General features: G+C 41.1%; 1 protein-coding gene across 6 annotated transcripts in view; it reads left to right on the top strand.

Moving 5' to 3' along the window:
• Window positions 1–17,205, top strand: part of RABGAP1 (RAB GTPase activating protein 1) — a 178,280-nt gene that overhangs the window by 144,955 nt on the left and 16,120 nt on the right. For 5 of the 6 annotated variants that reach the window (XR_003412844.2, XM_053204654.1, XM_027035046.2 and 2 more), the window contains 6 exons: window positions 1,522–1,647; window positions 2,249–2,392; window positions 4,580–4,621; window positions 4,872–5,000; window positions 16,557–16,649; window positions 17,086–17,196. Coding sequence is in view for 5 of the 6 variants with exons in the window: in XM_053204654.1 (XP_053060629.1) it covers window positions 1,522–1,647; window positions 2,249–2,392; window positions 4,580–4,621; window positions 4,872–5,000; window positions 16,557–16,649; window positions 17,086–17,196 (645 nt within the window). In the remaining variant the exon portion in view is untranslated. Of the gene's footprint in view, window positions 1–1,521; window positions 1,648–2,248; window positions 2,393–4,579; window positions 4,622–4,871; window positions 5,001–8,711; window positions 8,748–16,556; window positions 16,650–17,085; window positions 17,197–17,205 lie in introns of those variants that run through there. The other variant, XM_027035049.2, reaches the window with a different exon arrangement.

Genomic DNA, 17,205 nt, shown 5'->3' with positions numbered 1-17,205 from the left:
TCATGACCTGAGCCGAAGTCGGACACTTAACCTCAGGTGTGCCAAAAGGACAAGTTTTAAAATTTTGTTTGTTGGTTGTTTTTTTTTTTAAGTTTATGTATTTTGAGAGAGAGTGAGAGCTGGGGAGGGGCAGAGAGAGAGGGAGAAAGAGAATCCCAAGCAGGTTCCACACTGTCAGCACAGAGCCTGACTCAGGGCTCAAACTCACGAACTGCAAGATCATGACCTGAGCTTAAACCAAGAGTTGGACACTTACTCGACTGAGCCACCTGGACACAGCTGTTCTGTTGTTTTAATAAGACTTGATATCTCAAAGTCTCTCAGGCCTGTATGGTTTGTCTCTGTTCTCAACTTCAGTCCAAGAACATTTGCCCCCATTTAAGTATCACAGTCTCTTTAAAATGGGTTTCCCAGACAAATCGCCAGTGTCTTGGTTTGAACTCTGTACTGCTTGCCATTGTGTTAAGATAAATGCTTGTTTCAGAGGAAAAGCAGATGTGCTGTCTGACATCAGAAATGCCACTCTGGGGCAGACCAAGTGTCCCTCAGCATGTGGACAAAATTGTGAAATTGCCTTCCACGATAGAGACCTCTGAGATCTGCTCCTTTGCCCCAAATGCCCCTACCTTTTCCAATAATAAATTGCTATGCTTTTCTCATTTATTACTGAATCCAATTTGTTCTGTAGTTCTGCTTTAGTCTCTGATTTCTGTGTTCAGCCCACTTCCATCCCCTTGTTCCACAGAAGCCCGCCCACCTTCTTGACATTTTGAAGGCTTGCTACATCACACCAAGCCTTAAATAACGTTTCCAGTGCTTTTTTTTTTCTGTTTTGAAAGCTAGACATTTTGCCAGGTTCTCAGGGAAATGTTTTTCCACCAAGCTATGAAAGATGTAGGTATTATTATAAACAGGGGTAACATCTATAAATAGAATTGAATGGTGAGGGGTTTTGTAATATTTTATATATTGCCGCGACCATTACTTTAGTACTTTGTGCATTACAATAAACCTTAGGATATTTAAGATTCTGCTATAATTGGCCAATGAGGAAGAAAAACACTTTCAGTAGAAAGAAATAGCAGCTAAGGAGGCAAAATGATTTAATGAAGGCGTCATGATTTGAGAAGATGAAACCTACACTGTGTGTCGGCTTGTTGCTGCTCAGTTCAGATCCGGTCCTGCAAAGCCTATTCTCTGCTCCCTCAGGCAGACTCGGGCCTTCTTGTTCTTGGATCCCCACTGATGTTTCTACCTAATTCATATTATACTTACTGTACACTGATTGTATGGGAAACTTCTGGAGGATAGGAACAGTATCTGACACAGAATAGGCATCATTAATATTTCTTTATTGAGTGAATGAATGTAGTAAAACACAACTACCTGAGTTACTACATATCACTAAATGTCATAGTATTTGGATAGGGCTGGAAGGATGAATTAAACATACTGAGAAAACTTCTGTATATGTTTTGTGATCCCCACCTCCATCCCCACCCCATTCCCTGTCTGTTACAGATGCCTGAAGAACAGGCATTCAGTGTTCTGGTCAAGATCATGTTTGACTATGGTCTCAGGGAACTTTTCAAGCAAAACTTTGAAGATTTGCATTGCAAATTTTACCAGTTGGAGCGACTCATGCAGGTAAAAAGAGAAACCAGCTTGCATTCGCCACTAAGAGTACGGGACTGGGGAGAGCTGGATCCATGAATTGGTGCCAGGGAGCAGTGGTGGTTGCCTTAGCCATCCAACGTTAAGGACTGGTTTTATATTTTTCATTTCTCACTATGTGATGACAATGCCAAGATTAATAAGGTGTGAACCTGAATGGGTGTGAGCTGGTTTTTCAATCTCATAAACACCCAAAAGATCAGATGACTTTGTGGGGGCCTTTAACATAGCAAACTAAATCAAGAAATACCCGCCAAGGCTCTGAAGCTGACTGGTTAGGAATAGCATAATAAAAGTGAAACAAACTTTCCCAAACATTTCATAACTTGGAAAGAAAAACTTTCATTCCAAATATTTGTCACCGTCTTGGGGATTCCTCTCGAGAGCTAGTTTGTGGACCAGAAAAGAGAGCCAAGTGCCTGTTTAATACTTGATGATAAGTGTTCTTTTGAGCACTTTGGAGGTTTGTAGGAAAACACAAATATGTGACTTTTTTGGCCTATTCCTGGCAGATTTATGAGTGGGAGTTGAACAGCTGCATATGTGCCCAAAACTAATTAGTTTGCTATTTCAGGAATACATCCCTGACCTGTACAACCACTTCCTGGATATAAGCCTTGAAGCACACATGTATGCCTCCCAGTGGTTTCTTACACTTTTCACTGCAAAATTCCCTCTCTACATGGTCTTCCATATCATCGACCTGCTTTTATGTGAGGTAGGTATCAGAGGCCAGAACACTTCAGCTTTTGTTTACAGTGCTCTCCCATGTCGGCTCCATCAAAACAGAATTTGTTCTTAGTTATTTTATTTTAATGCTCAAAAATCCAGATTTAAGTAATGCTTCCTTGGGTTAAAGCCAGTGATCACGTTTTGTTAAAGGTGCTCTCAGCTTAAAAAAAAAAGAAAAGAAAAACGAAAACCACTACTAGACATTTGTATTAGTATTAGGTTTGGCTGCATTTATTGAAGAAACTCAAAGTCACAGTGACTAAGGTAGAGGTTTAGTTCTCTTCATTCACATAAAAGAAACCAGAAGGTTGACAGTAACCTGTCAGGGGACAGGGAGGGTCAGGGGACAGAGGAGGGTGTGTCCCCCTTTAAAAGAGACTTCCTAAATGTTCCACCTGAATTTTCATTTCTCTCTTATTGGCAGGAACTTAGGTACCTGACCACATCTAGCTGCAAAGGAGAGTTTTTAAAAACTGGGTAGGAATTTGCTAAAAATTGGAGGGTCTGTTACTAAAACAAAAAAGATTAATTAGAGTAAGTAATAGTCTTTGCCAAGCATGGTTTGGCAGGGTGATTAAGAAAAGAATAACTAATTTCCAAAATAATATATGTCTGTTTGTTTATTTTGAGAGAGAGAGCACGTGTGCAAGCTGGGGAGGGACAAAAAAAATCCCAAGCAGGCTCCATGCTGTCAGCACAGAGCCTGACAAGGGGCTTAATCTTAACAACTATGAGATCATAACCTGAGCCTAAATCAAGAGTCAGATGCTTTACCAACTGAGCCACCCAGGCACCCCAATAATATATGTTTATTACAGAAACTAGAAAACAAGCAAAAAGTTCTAAAAATACTTCTAATCCCACTCTCCAGAGAGTAACTCTTTTAACATTTTGGTGTCTATTCTTTCAGCTTTTTGTGTGCATTTATTGATTTACATGTGTTATTTCTATATAGAATAACTTTTTCATATGGAGTATTATGTAATAATGTATATTATGGTTCTGTAGGTATATATTTTAAAATATTATGCTATATATGCTATTGGTAACCTCTTTTCATTTCATGTATTTGAACATTTATAGACACACATCTGCACCTTCCTTTTTAATTATGCCATATTCAAGGCATACAAAAATCCCTTGAAGAATTTCTGCCTTCTACCCAGCTTGAAACACTGTAAGATACACTATTACCAAATATGCCATTATTCTTACCTGCTACCAAATATCTCATTCGTTGGGTATACCATAATTTATGTAACCAATTCCTAGTCTCAATCAACCCTTTAAGTTTTATAGTTTTTCAGTATTATAAACAACCATTTGTTTTAAGTAGTTACTAAGGGCCTCCTGACATGCCAAGTAATTTAAATAAACTTTTCAGCTAATTAGCTTAGAAAACCCTTGGGAGAACATTAGTTATGGAAACTGAGGTCCAGAAACTTAAAGAATTTAGCAGGTCTTAGTGCCTCCTCTTATCTTTTCTTTGTTCCCGGCACTCCCAAAGTGGTAGCTGAGGGAGAGGCAGGTTGGAGGGAGCCCTGAGCAGATTATGTTCTGGGGTAGAGGGCTCACACACAGAATGACTGCTGTATTTGGAGCAGGGCAGCACACAATAAGGGAAAAGGCCACCTGCAGTTATTTGCTGAGAGATCACAATTTTATGACTCTTATGTTTTGGTTGGGAAGCATAGAATACTTTGGAAAAGTGTTCTTGTTGAATGTGAGAATAGGGCTAAAGATTTCTTCTCTTGGGGCGCCTGGATGGCTCAGTCAGTTGACCATCTCACTTGGGCTCAGGTCCTGATCTCACAGTTCGTGGGTTCAAGCCCCACATCGGGCTCTGGGCTGAGCGCTCAGAGCCTGGAACCTGCTTTGGATTCTGTGTCCTCCCTCTCCCCTGTTCACACTCTGTCTCTCTCTTCTCTCAAAAGTGAATAAACATTAAAAAAAAAAAAAGTTCTTAGAAGATTGGGAGACTGGGTCTGTTTTAAGATGTTTTTTAGTAGCAGACCTGTAATTATTATTTTCCAAGATATTTTCAAGTTATTCCATTTCTTTACTTAATTAAGTTTTTATACTTTATCTTAAACTGTGGGGCATTCTGGGGACAGACAGCTGAATAGTCCAGATATGAACACTGAAAATATTCTTTTTGTGTTTTCTCTTCCAGGGAATAAGTGTTATTTTTAATGTCGCCCTTGGATTATTAAAGGTACACATTTATTTGTAAATTGAGTTACATCCCCTGTCCAGCACTTGCAGGATCTTGGTCTCGATCTCATTCTAAGCAGCTGTGCTGTAGCCCTGACCCTGACAGCAGCTAATGGGCAAGTGGCTCGGGCAACAGCTAAGAAGTATCTTCTGGGGATTGTAAAGGTGCTCGTGTTATACAGTGCTTCTTGTGCATCTTCATAGCCAAGACCTCTTTCTGTCCATGGTTGTGTTTTCTTTCTTTCGTCAAGACTTCCAAGGACGACTTGCTGCTGACAGATTTTGAAGGTGCCTTGAAGTTCTTCAGGGTCCAGCTTCCGAAGAGATATCGCTCAGAAGAAAATGCGAAAAAGCTAATGGAATTAGCTTGCAGCATGAAGGTAAAATAACATTTGCATCAATTTAGACTGTTTTGTTCAGTTACTGTCTCACCATTCCTGATCAAACTATGAACATTTACAATACATTAGTAGTAGTAGTAATAATAATGTTTTCTTTGTATTTGTTTCCAAATATTCTCTTACATAGTCTATCCTGGGCATCAAATCTCATTGCCTCTCCCAAACTTTGAACTCTAGGAATGGAATTATTATCCTTATTTAGAAGATACAGTAAAACACAAAGAGTCCTGCCGCTAGGTGGTGGCAGGACTCTGGTTTCGTGATTTCTGTGTTGTCCTTTAACTTTCAATATTTGTTGTTATGGTCATGGTCAGTAATTCCCTGAAATGAAACTAACAATTAATGAAGGGAACTCACTCCTTTTCATCACTTTCAGTGGCATTTATGATTTGTATAGTTTTTAAAAAATTTTTATATATTTTTTTTTCATTTTTGAGAGAAAGAGCCTGAGCTGGGGAGGGGCAGAGAGAGGGAGACACAGAATCTGAAGCTGGCTCCAGGCTCTGAGCTGTCAGCACAGAACCTGATGCCGGGCTCGAACTCACAGACTGTGAGATCATGACCTGAGCCAAAGTTGGACGCTTAACTGACTGAGCCACCCAGGGACCCCTGATTTGTATAAATTTTTTTTTTTTTTTTTTTTTTAAAGGCAGCATCTCTTTGTGTTAATGTAATATGAGTAGGAGAAATTCCATTGTCTGCTGACCGGAGCATAGACTTGAAATCAGATCTGAATTTGAAGTTATTTTATCTGTTTAAGGCACAATTTCCTGATATGTAAAATAACAGTAGACTTCCAGTTCTGGTTATATGTCAGACTAAGCTGACTCGAGCTACCATGCTTTAAACACTTGGAAGTAGCAAATAAAATATAACCCAGGAAATGTTTAAATACCTGGATGAACTTGAAAGAAAAAAAAAAAGAAATCCCAAGTACCTGAATCACAGTAGCTCAAAGCTAGTGTCTGTGAAGTGCTAAAACAGGGGAATGTGGAACCTTGTTGATTTTAATGCTCAGGAAGACATATAATATGATTTTGGGTGTTTGGGAGGCAACTGAATCTGGAGTCTTTGCATAAGTTAAGACCTTGGAATGGCTAACCTCTTTGTGAAAGGAGGAAATATAAAAACTACCTACCTATTATCCTGAGGAACAGTGGATATCCTAATATAAAATGAATTGAGGATTTGAAAAAGAAATAGAACCTCTAGATAATGAAATAACTATTAAAGTTATTATTCATCTTAAAGTGTTACATACTTCACAAGTACTACGGATAACATTTGATGGTATTTTCCCATGTGCCAGGGACTGTGGTTAAGTGCTTTCATATGTGAGGATTGTAACTACAGTATGTATACAGTGCTTACGATGGTGCCTGGTAATTAATAAGGGCTTAAGAATTGATGGCTCTTCCTATGGTTATTCTCCTCTGGCTTTTCAAGCAGTTATCAAATGAACACTTTTCAGTAACATTTTCATGGATGATGGGTTTGTGCACAGGGCACAAAACCAAGTGAGCCCTGAGTTCCTCTTTCCACCTCAGCCTGGTTCACACGAGAGGAAGCTGCCTCTTATTTGCTGATGATTTCCTCCCCTCCAAAACCTCCTTTCTTCGTGTCCCATCTCAAGTTTCTGGAACGTGGTTCCTCAGGCCAAAACCCCTGCTTATTCTGAGCGCCTCTTTCTCTCACCACATCTTGGTCCATCCCAGCCCTGCTGGCATAATACACCCTGAATCTGATCACTTTTCTCCCCTTCTTTCTAACACCCTAGTATAACCATCACCTTCACTTCTTTTCTGGAATGTTCCAGTAGACTCCATGTCTCCCTGTTTCCACAGTTTTTTTTTTCTTGGTTTCTTTTTTGGAGAGGTGGGTTTTTATCCCATCTGTCCCTTGCTTGAAACTCTAATGGTTTCTTAGAATAAAACTCAAGAGGTTTTGCCCTGGTGCACAGGGCACTGCACTGTCTGACCTCTGGCCATCTCTCTGATTGCACCTCCTACTTTCCCCCCTCACATTTTCCACTTTACACAACCTGGCTTCCTTGCTGTTCTCAAACAGCAAGCATGCTAAGCATGTTCACTCCTCAGGCTTCTGCACTGGCTTGTCTCTCCACCCATCATGTTCTTCTCAATGTCCACATGGCGTCACCATCACCTCAGTGAGTCTTAAGCTCAAATATCATACCATCAGAGAGGCCTTCTCTAATTACAGTGTCTAAAGTAGCTGCTCCCTCAACCCTTTACACCCTGATCTCTTTATCCTGTCTTATTTTCCTCATATCATTCATTGTTACTTAACATTATTTTAGATCTTTATTTGATGCTCTCCTCCCCCCCACCCCGAACTAAACCTTCAGCAGAGGGGACTTTATCTTATTTACTGCCAAATCCCCAGCATAAGAACAGGATTTGGCATAAAAAAATTAGTTGAATGAGTGAACAAATGAATGTGCTGCTGAATTTATACCAAGTGGTGTTTTGTAAAGAAGAATTAGAGAGTTAATATGGCTTTGGGCAAGGCTTAAAATAATGTCCAGCTGAAGGTTTTATCTTTTGGTTTTCAGTACCTTGAAACACTTTAATAATATATGAATCTTTTATTTCCATAGGCCAGATTCGAGGTGTCTAATGTCTTTTTTCCTTTTTTTTTTTTCTTCTTTTTTTTTTGGCTTATGCTTTCAAGGAGTTAAGATAGACAGTGCTGCACAGCACACAAATTTTGTGCCTAGACACATAATTCCTTCTGGTCCTGGAGAACTCTGCATGGCGGGGGTGCACTTTGGATAATGCCCCCTACTTGCACATAGTCTCCGGTGAGAAAGATCGTAATCTTTCTTGAAATTGACCCACAGTGTGGAAAAGCCTACATATTGACCAGGACACGAGAATGAAATTTTTCTGCTAAAAGGTGGGATACAGTGTAGTTAGCAATGATCAGTTGTACTCTAGTAGGTTAATACTTAATGCCAAAATTATTAAGGGAAATATAGGCAACAGTTGAGCCAATTATTGGCAAAGGACCTCAGTCACTGTGATAATTTGCCAGCTCAAAAATAAGGAAAATCACTGTAAGCTCAGTCATGAGCGCTGCGTTATGTGGACTGCACAAGGTGGCGGTGCCTCCGTCAGCAAGAAAGTGCATTTGATCACCTGTGGCTTTGACGTCCCCTCTCTAGACATGGAAGAGGGGATCCCTGCTTTGTGAATGGCTTGGAAACTAGCTTTTTAACTTTTTGGTCTAGAATTTAGAAAGGGAGCATTGACTTTGTAACTTACTGAAACCCCATTCCATTATTTTTTAATTTCTTAAAAACCGTGGCTTCTGATTAAGGTGGGAATTAGGAATGCTTTGCCTCACATGCCAGTTGAGAAAACAGTTACCTACTTTTGTTGTTGTTGTGTTTTAACAGTTTTGATGTTGTAATTTCTGGTATTTGTATAGTTTTTATAGGTATCTCATTTCTCCCTCACAGTTCCCTGTGAGGTATGCAGGCCAAGTCGGTTTCCAAGTGGAAACTGAGGCTTATAGAAGTCTTGGCCAACTGGTACTTGCTGGGCAGTGACAAGAGCCCTAGTGGAACTCAGGCCTTCTGACTCCACATTCCCAAAGCTTCCCACTCCATTGCATTGCCTCTTCTCATTGCAGAATTGCAGCAGGAATTAAGTTTGGTGTGGCAATATCTGAAATGGCCACCAGATGGGTGTGTTGCTCAAAAAGGTCTGTATTCCTCTCTGCCTGTGTGTCTTCCTTTTTTCTATACATCTTTCTCTTTGTCTTTACTTAACTCTTTCTCCTTTTCTCTCTTTTCAGTCCTTTTACTTCTCCCCTCCTCTCTCTTTCCCCTGAGTTTATTATGGAACTGATATAATTTATTTTTTTTTAAGTTTTAGATCTCTGCTCTTAGTCTAAAATTTAATAGCATACATCAGAACTCGTTATTTGTCCATTGAGTTGCTCCCCTTTTATGGGTCATTGTCTTGAGATAGATTGTTCCTACTTTTTTTTTTTTTAAGTTTATTTACTTGAGAGCACGCATGCCCATGCATGCACGTGAGCAGAAGGGAGGGACAAAGAGAGAGGGGGAGAGAATCCCAAGCAGGCTCCATGCTGTCAACGCAGAGCCCAGCCTGGGGCTCAATCTCAGGAACCGTGAGATCCTGACATAAGCTGAAATCAAGAGATCCTGACTTAACCAACTGAGCCACCGAGGTGCCCCTGTTTCCACTTCTGATAAAAGATCTAAAAGGACTTTGATTTACTAAAAAAAAAAAAAAAAAAAAAAAAGATTTTTAAGTAATCTTCTGCATCCAGTGTGGTACTTAAAACCACAACCCCAGATTGAGTCACATGCTATACCAAGTGAGCCAGCTGGGTGCCCCAGGATTTTCACTTTAAATAGATGGTTCCAGGAGATCATGAATGGTCCTTAGGAGCTCCACAACACTTTCATACTCATAACTGTACTATGCATCGTGTTTAGAGGGAGAAAATTGGAAAAAAAATGAATTTGTAGGCCTTGCATTTTTTTAATTCAAGAAGTATGTGAGAGCAACTGGTTTTTTGTTTGTTTGTTTTTTATGTCTACACAGAGATGTTTGAGAATAAGTCAGATACGTAAGGCTAGTTTGGAAGAAGTAGGAGCCATAAAAGAGATAGCTGGTGAGTTTCTTAGATTAAACCTGAATGAAGATTTGACCCTTTCACTGTAGAATCCTGCCTAAGGTGAGATGGAATTCTGAGCCATTGATTGCTTCATGGGGATTTGTTATTTCAGACTTAACGTGAATGTACAAGACTTCAAACTACCTGTAGAAAAAGACACTACAGAAACCAAATAGCAGTATCTCGAAATTAATGTAATCCTAACCATTTGCTCTTTGGAGAAACAGAATACTCTTTGGCATTTGGGTGTATTTGTTCTTGGGGATATTTTTATTTAAGACCTTAATAGCAGAATTAGTTTGAAATTCATTCTCTGCTCAGATCATTTGTGTAGTTAGTGTGTGTTAGGATCTTAGGCCCTATGATTGCAGTGGCTTCATCAGTCTTGTCTCTTACTCTATTCACAGAATTTTGCATAGTGTCTACACAGTGACTTCATCCTTACAGTGATCATATGAGGTCATTTTACAGGCACATATACTGAAGCTTAGAGAACTGAAGAAAATTCCCAAAGGGTATAAAGTTAGTAAGTGATAGAGGTGGGGTCAGATCCCAGGAATTTCAGACTCTAAAGTCAATCCTTACCATCATTGTGCCGTGGTGTAAACGAGGGGGTGAATGAATGGGACGAGAGCTACTTGTATTGGTCCATTTTTGCTGATGTTTGTCATGTCATGGTGGGTAAGCTGAGTCTCTGTCAGTTTAGCAAAGTTGTAGCTAAGTATAGCCAAGTTCAGTTTTCCTTATGACTAGACCAGGCTATAGTTTTACTTCTGTGTTTGTTTCCTACCTTTTGTATTGGATTTCATGAGGAAACTTATGAGTGCTCTTTTTCTCTGCAGTGAACTATAAATTTTGCTGGTTATCAGAAGGGTAGCACTGCCCACTACCTTCTTATTTTATTTTAATAAGCTGGTCTCCCTTGGTTGTTTTCTTTGTTTGGGTTCTCTGCTACTAATTTGTTTCTTGCATTTTAGAAAAATACTCTGATGGTGGAACCAGAATGCCTAATTCTATTTAGTGATCTTTGAGGGAGTTTGAGCCTGAACTCTTTGAACAAATTAAATAAGAAGGCTCAGAAATTAAATAGAATGTTGATTTGTTTCAAGTGGTTATAAGTGCGGGCTTGGGAGTCCCACAGACCTTGGCTCTCATCCTGGCTCTGCCTCTGCTGTGTGACCCAAGGTAGTTTAACGTGACAGGGTTGTAGAGAGGGAAATCAGATGATGCCTTTAAAGTAGCTGCTGCTCTCCTGATGACTATCGTCATCATCACCACCACCACCACTCCCACCACCATCATCATTATCATCATCATCATCACCACCACCACCACCACCACCACCAGTGCTCATTTGACCTGCCCTGTTTTGACCTCCTCTGCCCAGGCGTCTGCTTTCCTTAAGCCAGTTCACGTCAACACGCATTTATAGATTTTCTTATGTGCTCAGTGTTGAACATGCTACAGAGATGGATGAGAAACAAGAGTCACTCCAGATTTGTGTTCCTGTGCTGCTGTTGCCACCTAATAGGCTGAGCCCTTGGCTCTAGATGAGTCACTTTCCCTAACTAGGTCCTGATTCCTCATCAGTGAAATGAGGTGATAATTCCTACTATACCTATCTCAGACAGTTGTTTTGGGAATTAAATAAAATAGTAGCTGTAGAGGTATCTTGTTATCATGAAAGTCCTGTGTAAATCTCAGGTTTTTAAATCAGTAACTAAATAAAGCGAAGACCCTGCCCCAAGCATTCTAAAAAAGGAAGATGGACTTGTATCAGATTTCTTTGTTTAGCATTGAGGACTTTGGGGTCAAGATCTCCTCAATATACCAGACCTCTTCATACCCACCCACTCCCTCACACAACATACTTCACCCTGCCATGTAGACCTACTAATATTCAACCTCCCATCTCTCCTGCACTTGTGACTCCAGCCCAGTGGGGATTCTGACCTTTGCAGCAGTTTCTTAAGCCAAACTTGGAAATCAGCTCCTGTTTCCTATCCACAGCCTATTTCCTGTTCTTATGTGTTAAATGGATGTTGTTTAAATAGCTTGTTGCTTGCAACACATGTTCAGAGGGTAACTCTGTCTCTGATTCAAGATAAGAATGTAGATTTTTTTTTAAGTTTATTTATTTATTTGAGAGAGAGAGAGAGAGAGAATGAATGAATGAATAGGGGAGGGGCAGAACAGGAGAGAGAATTCCAAGCAGGCTCCAAGCTCTCAGCACAGAGCCTGACGTGGGACTCGATCTCACGAATAATGAGATCATGACCTGAGCTGGAAGAGTTGGGACACTTAAAGGAGCCACCCAGGCGCCCCATTAATGTAGATACTAATAATAAAATGTAATGGCTGCCCTTTTTATTAAGAAGACCTCATGTGTTGGGCGCTCTCCTGAACTCTTGATATGCTTAATATCATGCAATCCGGTTAACAGTAGTCCCATAAGGACTACTGGAATTTTCTCAGATGAGGAGCCTGAGGCTGAGATAAGGCAACTCACCCTCCTTGACAGAGTAAGCCAGTGGCATAGCCATGGCTCAAGTCTGGGTCTGTCCACCTACAAAGCCCAAGTTCTCAGTGGCAAACTGTCCCACCTCCCTCCCACCCATGTTCACGGCCACTCTCCACTTTCTCTACCAGATCAGGTACCAGCTCTCCTGGGACAGATAGCACATGTTTTAAGAGAGCATCATCCATTTCCTGTGATAGATAAATGACAAGTGACCCAGGAAGAGGTGTTTGGGATTAAATACATACTTCTATCAGGTTATCAAACTGGCATGATCTAAGTCTCCACCTTCTGTCTGACTCAGGGTTTCTTAACCTGGGACTGTGGGTGGCTCAGGGAGCACAGGGATCTTCTGAAATGGTTTGCAGAATGCTTTATTGCTGGTGTAGGGTGAGGGCAGAGTTGGCTTCTGTGTTTTTTTATGGGATCCATGGCTTTCAGGAGACTTTTGAAGTAGTATTGTCTCTAACAGTGTTAAGAAACAATGTACAACTTGCAGCGAGATATAAAATTGGTTTTATCTAAATTATAAATGTAGTCTTATCACAGGAAATTATTAGTTTCCCCCCACCCCGAAAGTACATTTTAAACAGAAAAAATTTCAAAATTAAGCTTCTTTAAGGGCAAAAATACCTGTGTGTGATGCTGTGGTTTCCATAGCCTTCTGATAGGAGTCCACTAATAGTAGGTATGATTCAGAGCTCTGGGACTGATTCCATAGCTTCCCTGCTTCCTCAATTCAATTAGATGTTATTGGTATAAGTAAGAGACAAATAAAATGAACCTTAGACTTTAAGAGTGAGGACTATGTCTCTATTGATTATTTTCATGCTTGCTGTGTACCAAGGCATTAGGAATTTTACAGTACTTGGGAGTCCCTGCCCTTGTGGAGCATGCATATTGTGTCCTATATGCATCTTTGTATCACTAACGCCTCACAAGGAACACTGCACATGGCAGTGCTCAGTTGTTGGATAAATAAATGTCCTGCTGCATCCTTATTAGGTTAAAAGGAAAGCCATTGGCTTTGATTTGTTCAGCATCTGATTATTGAGTCCCACTTATGTTCCAGGCATTGAGCTAGGTACCAGAGATACAGGGTAAGCAAAAGAGATGTGGCTTGTTTCCCATTGGGAAGACAGACAATCAAATAAGCACATAAATAAATAATTGTGAACTTGGACAGGTACCATGGAGGAATTGACTTGATGTTATGAGAATATATAATAACAAAGACCTGGCCTGATAGGGGAAGAAGGTGCCAGGGAAGGGCACTCAAGAAGTGACGTTAGAGCTCTGGTCTGAAAGGTGGATAGGAGTGAACCAGATGTGGGGCCGTCCAGGCAGGGGGACCAGACCTGCACCGTGTGCTCACTTCAGTTGCTATTTTCATTCAGAAGAAAGGTTGATGCAAAAAAGAGGAGGTCCTTTCTCATTAACTTAGCAGGCATTTCTGGGCATTCTCTTTGTGCCTGGACAAGGGACAGTGATGAGTGAGACAGTTCTGACCTGGAGAAGGCACTGATAATGGGACAGACAGGCTAAGAGGTGCTGATCTCTTGTTGGTGCAGCCTAAATAAGGAGGCTGGAATTGCTGATTTTGCTGCTGGTACCTGTTGGTTCCCCATTCAGGTATCAGACATCTGCCTTTTCATGGGGTCCATTCCTAAGACATAGCCTGAACTGGTTGGCTCTGGTATACAGCTGCCCATGCTCCAAAAGTCAGGATCGGCTGTGAACCCTTTAGAAGCAGTGTTGGTTTTATTTATCTTTTGTTTGTGGTGGGGGTGGGGGGTGAGGGGCAACGTGGTGAAGTGGGGGATGGGAGACCAAGAACAAGCGAGGAGGAGAAATCTGGGAGCAAAGCAGAACTGATGAAGTCAGAACTCTGGACCAGCGAGGAAGATGGTGGAGCTCTGTTTGTGTCCAGTCCTGAGGGGTGATCCCTGAGGACTGACTGAGAAGCATAGGTGGGGACCGTCATCAAGAGAAACAAGCGAGAGCTCTATGTTAGAGAAGCCCAGAATAATTATGAGAATTATTTTTCAGCAGCATTTATTTTGTTTATTTAATTATAAAAATAAATCATGCTCAAGGCAGAAAACTTGCAAAATGTGGGAAGTACATAAAGAAATGCCTGGATCCTGTCATGAAAATGTCAGAACCAAATGAGATAGCATGTGTTAAAGGTTTTGACATCTATCAGGAACTCTGTGTACGGTAACTGCTGTTACAGTGCTGAGGCAGAATTAACCCTTCCGCTCTGAGAATGAGACATTTATCATAAGGGGTAAGGAAATGTACAAGAAACGGTTTTGTAATTAGCCTGTTATAATGTATGTTTATGGGGGAAACATGTTAGCCCTTCCTTACCCCAGAATGAGAATGAAAAGTTGAAGAATCCTGAAGATATGTGAGAATGTTTTATAGGATTTATGTCAGATTTTTTTTTTTTTTAAATAAAGCACTAGGTGGAGCTTTATATCCACTGTCCTCCCTGTCATTTAGCCAGACTGACAGCGAAGAACACGGGAGGAAGTGTTTGCTGCCCACAAGCCTCATTTCTTTTCTCTTCCTCACTATTGATCTGTTAAGATTGTCTATAAATTTACTGATCACACAGATGTTTTATTGAGGTGCTTTCTTTGTGAATCACTTATGTACACAAAACATTTACCCCAGCATTGGCCTTAAACCGCAGAAGATCTGTCACTCTCCAGCTTGTGGTCTCACCCCAAGTGTTTAATGGGCATCTTTCTATAGACTGCAGCCAGGGCATTGTGTTATGTTCCTGGCTGCCTTCCTGTAGTAAGAGCCAGACTCTAGGAATAAGCTCTGATTGAGGCAGACCTGTAAACATCCGACGAGGGCAGTATCCATAGAGTCCATGGGAGGAAACACCAGGGCAGCTCAAGTAAGATGGAAAGGAAATCATGGAACAGGATTTGGAGATGCTGCACACTGAGGCTGCCCCACCCCCTTTCTAGGTCTCCATTTCTTTGTCTAGAAAATAAGGAGGTAAGAGGAGCCTACCTCTGAGATCCCTAATTCCTGGAACTGGGGGCTAAAGTCCCGATTTGTGAGCCAGCAGCGCTGTGCTGATTATTGAAGCTTCGGAAAGGAATGAGCATTTGCTTTATGATCAGTGCTTAAATTGCACGCATTTATTTTAGCACTTCTCTATGTCTTGTGTTTCATAGTCTTTCAAAGTGTAATTTAAAAAATACCAAAGGGTTAGTGGTTTAGAGGAAGGAGTCAAACAGAAGTGTAAGAGTTGCATCTTGAAAGGATGCCCTTGGTTACGTTCAGGTTGAAGAAAAAAAAAAAAAAGGACCAGCCTGTAAGAGGGGAGGGGAGCTGTTTAGGTAGAACGAGAGCCAAGAGAATAAAGAGAAAAAAGATTGCCTGGAGGGAAGAAGAGTATGTTGGTGATGTTAAAGAGTGAAACAGGCTGGAACTTTGTAGTCGAATTGGGGAGAATTATGACCCACTGGATGGAGTGATAAAGAAACCACTAGTGACCTTCAAGAGAGTATTTTCTATAGAGTAGTCAGAACAAAAGCTTGATTTAGAGAGATTAAGGAGAGGCCATGAAGCAATGGAAGCGAAATGTATACATAACCTGTGGTTTGCAGTGGCTGGTAAGAAGTGTGAGAGAAAGAGGACAGTAGTTTGATGGGGTAAAAGAGCAGCTAAGCAGAGTGGTCGGCAGAACGGTGTTTTTAAGGGCAGAGGGAATTGTGTCAGCTCAGAAGGAGCTAGTAGAGAGGAAAAGTGATAGATGGGAGGATAGTAAGGTGAGTTCAGCTTGGACTTTGCATGGAGTTTAGCTGACTGGGCTCAAATCCCCTACCTGTCAGTCCCTAACTGAGTGACTTTGGTCAAGTTATGTAATCTCCTTATACGTCCATTAACTTGCCTATAAAATGAGGATGATAATACCATATCTTGTAGAGGTGTCCTGAGGTCACAGATTGAAAGCACCTTTCGGTAGTGCTGGTATGTGTGAAATAAAATGGTGGAGGAAGAAAGTGACGATTAGGAACGACAGGACCCAGAACTCAGGTAGGAAGGGTCATCATAGGGTATTCATTCTAACACTGTTAGTAAAAATTTTAGGAAGCCATTATCCCGAGCAGAACCCTAGACCCTAGTGATGAAGAAATCTGTGTCCTGAGCTCGATCTGTGTCCAACCACCTCGATGATTCCCCTCCGCAAATAGGAAACACCACTCCCGGAGTGACCGGAGATGCTCAGGTCAGCAGAGGTCTTGGTCTTCAGTGCAGGCCCTGAGACACTCACCACTTCTGATACTTTTTAATTTGTGCTGTGGTTTATCCTACAGATTAGTCAGAAGAAGTTGAAAAAATATGAAAAAGAATATCACACCATGAGGGAACAGCAGGCCCAACAAGAAGACCCGATCGAGCGATTTGAGGTTGGTTTGCTTATGGCCCGGGCGATGTGAAGACCTTTCAGGCTTCCCTTGCATATGATTGTGCCTGTAACTAGCTTTGTTGAGTTCTTTTTAAAATTCAGTTCCACTGTTTCTGGGTTCAAGTTTCAGTTTGAATTTGCAAATTGGAAAGTAAGATCTGTTGTGCTTTAAGCCAGCTGCCTGGGTTGTCACAGTTCAGTGGACTTCTGTCACAGTTAATCTGAGGTAACTGCTTGACAGAGTCACTGGAACCAGTTAGGTATTTCTCACCAGAGACAGAAAAGAAGAAAGTGCTGGTTGCCAGCACGTTAGGACCAGCCACTCCTCCCATGATTTCCATAGGACTCAGAAATGAGTTTTGAGGGTCAGGCCTGAGAAATTGTCATTTTCATCACATTTCTACATGTTGTATAACTGGTTTCTTTCTACATTTCAGCGAGAGAACCGGCGTCTACAAGAAGCTAACATGAGGTTGGAACAGGAAAATGATGACTTAGCCCATGAGCTGGTAACCAGCAAGATTGCACTGCGCAAGGACCTGGATAACGTGAGTCTT

Source organism: Acinonyx jubatus, chromosome D4, assembly GCF_027475565.1.
Source record: "Acinonyx jubatus isolate Ajub_Pintada_27869175 chromosome D4, VMU_Ajub_asm_v1.0, whole genome shotgun sequence".
Taxonomy (NCBI): Eukaryota; Metazoa; Chordata; class Mammalia; order Carnivora; family Felidae; genus Acinonyx; species Acinonyx jubatus.
This window is presented reverse-complemented; position numbering and strand designations above follow the sequence as displayed.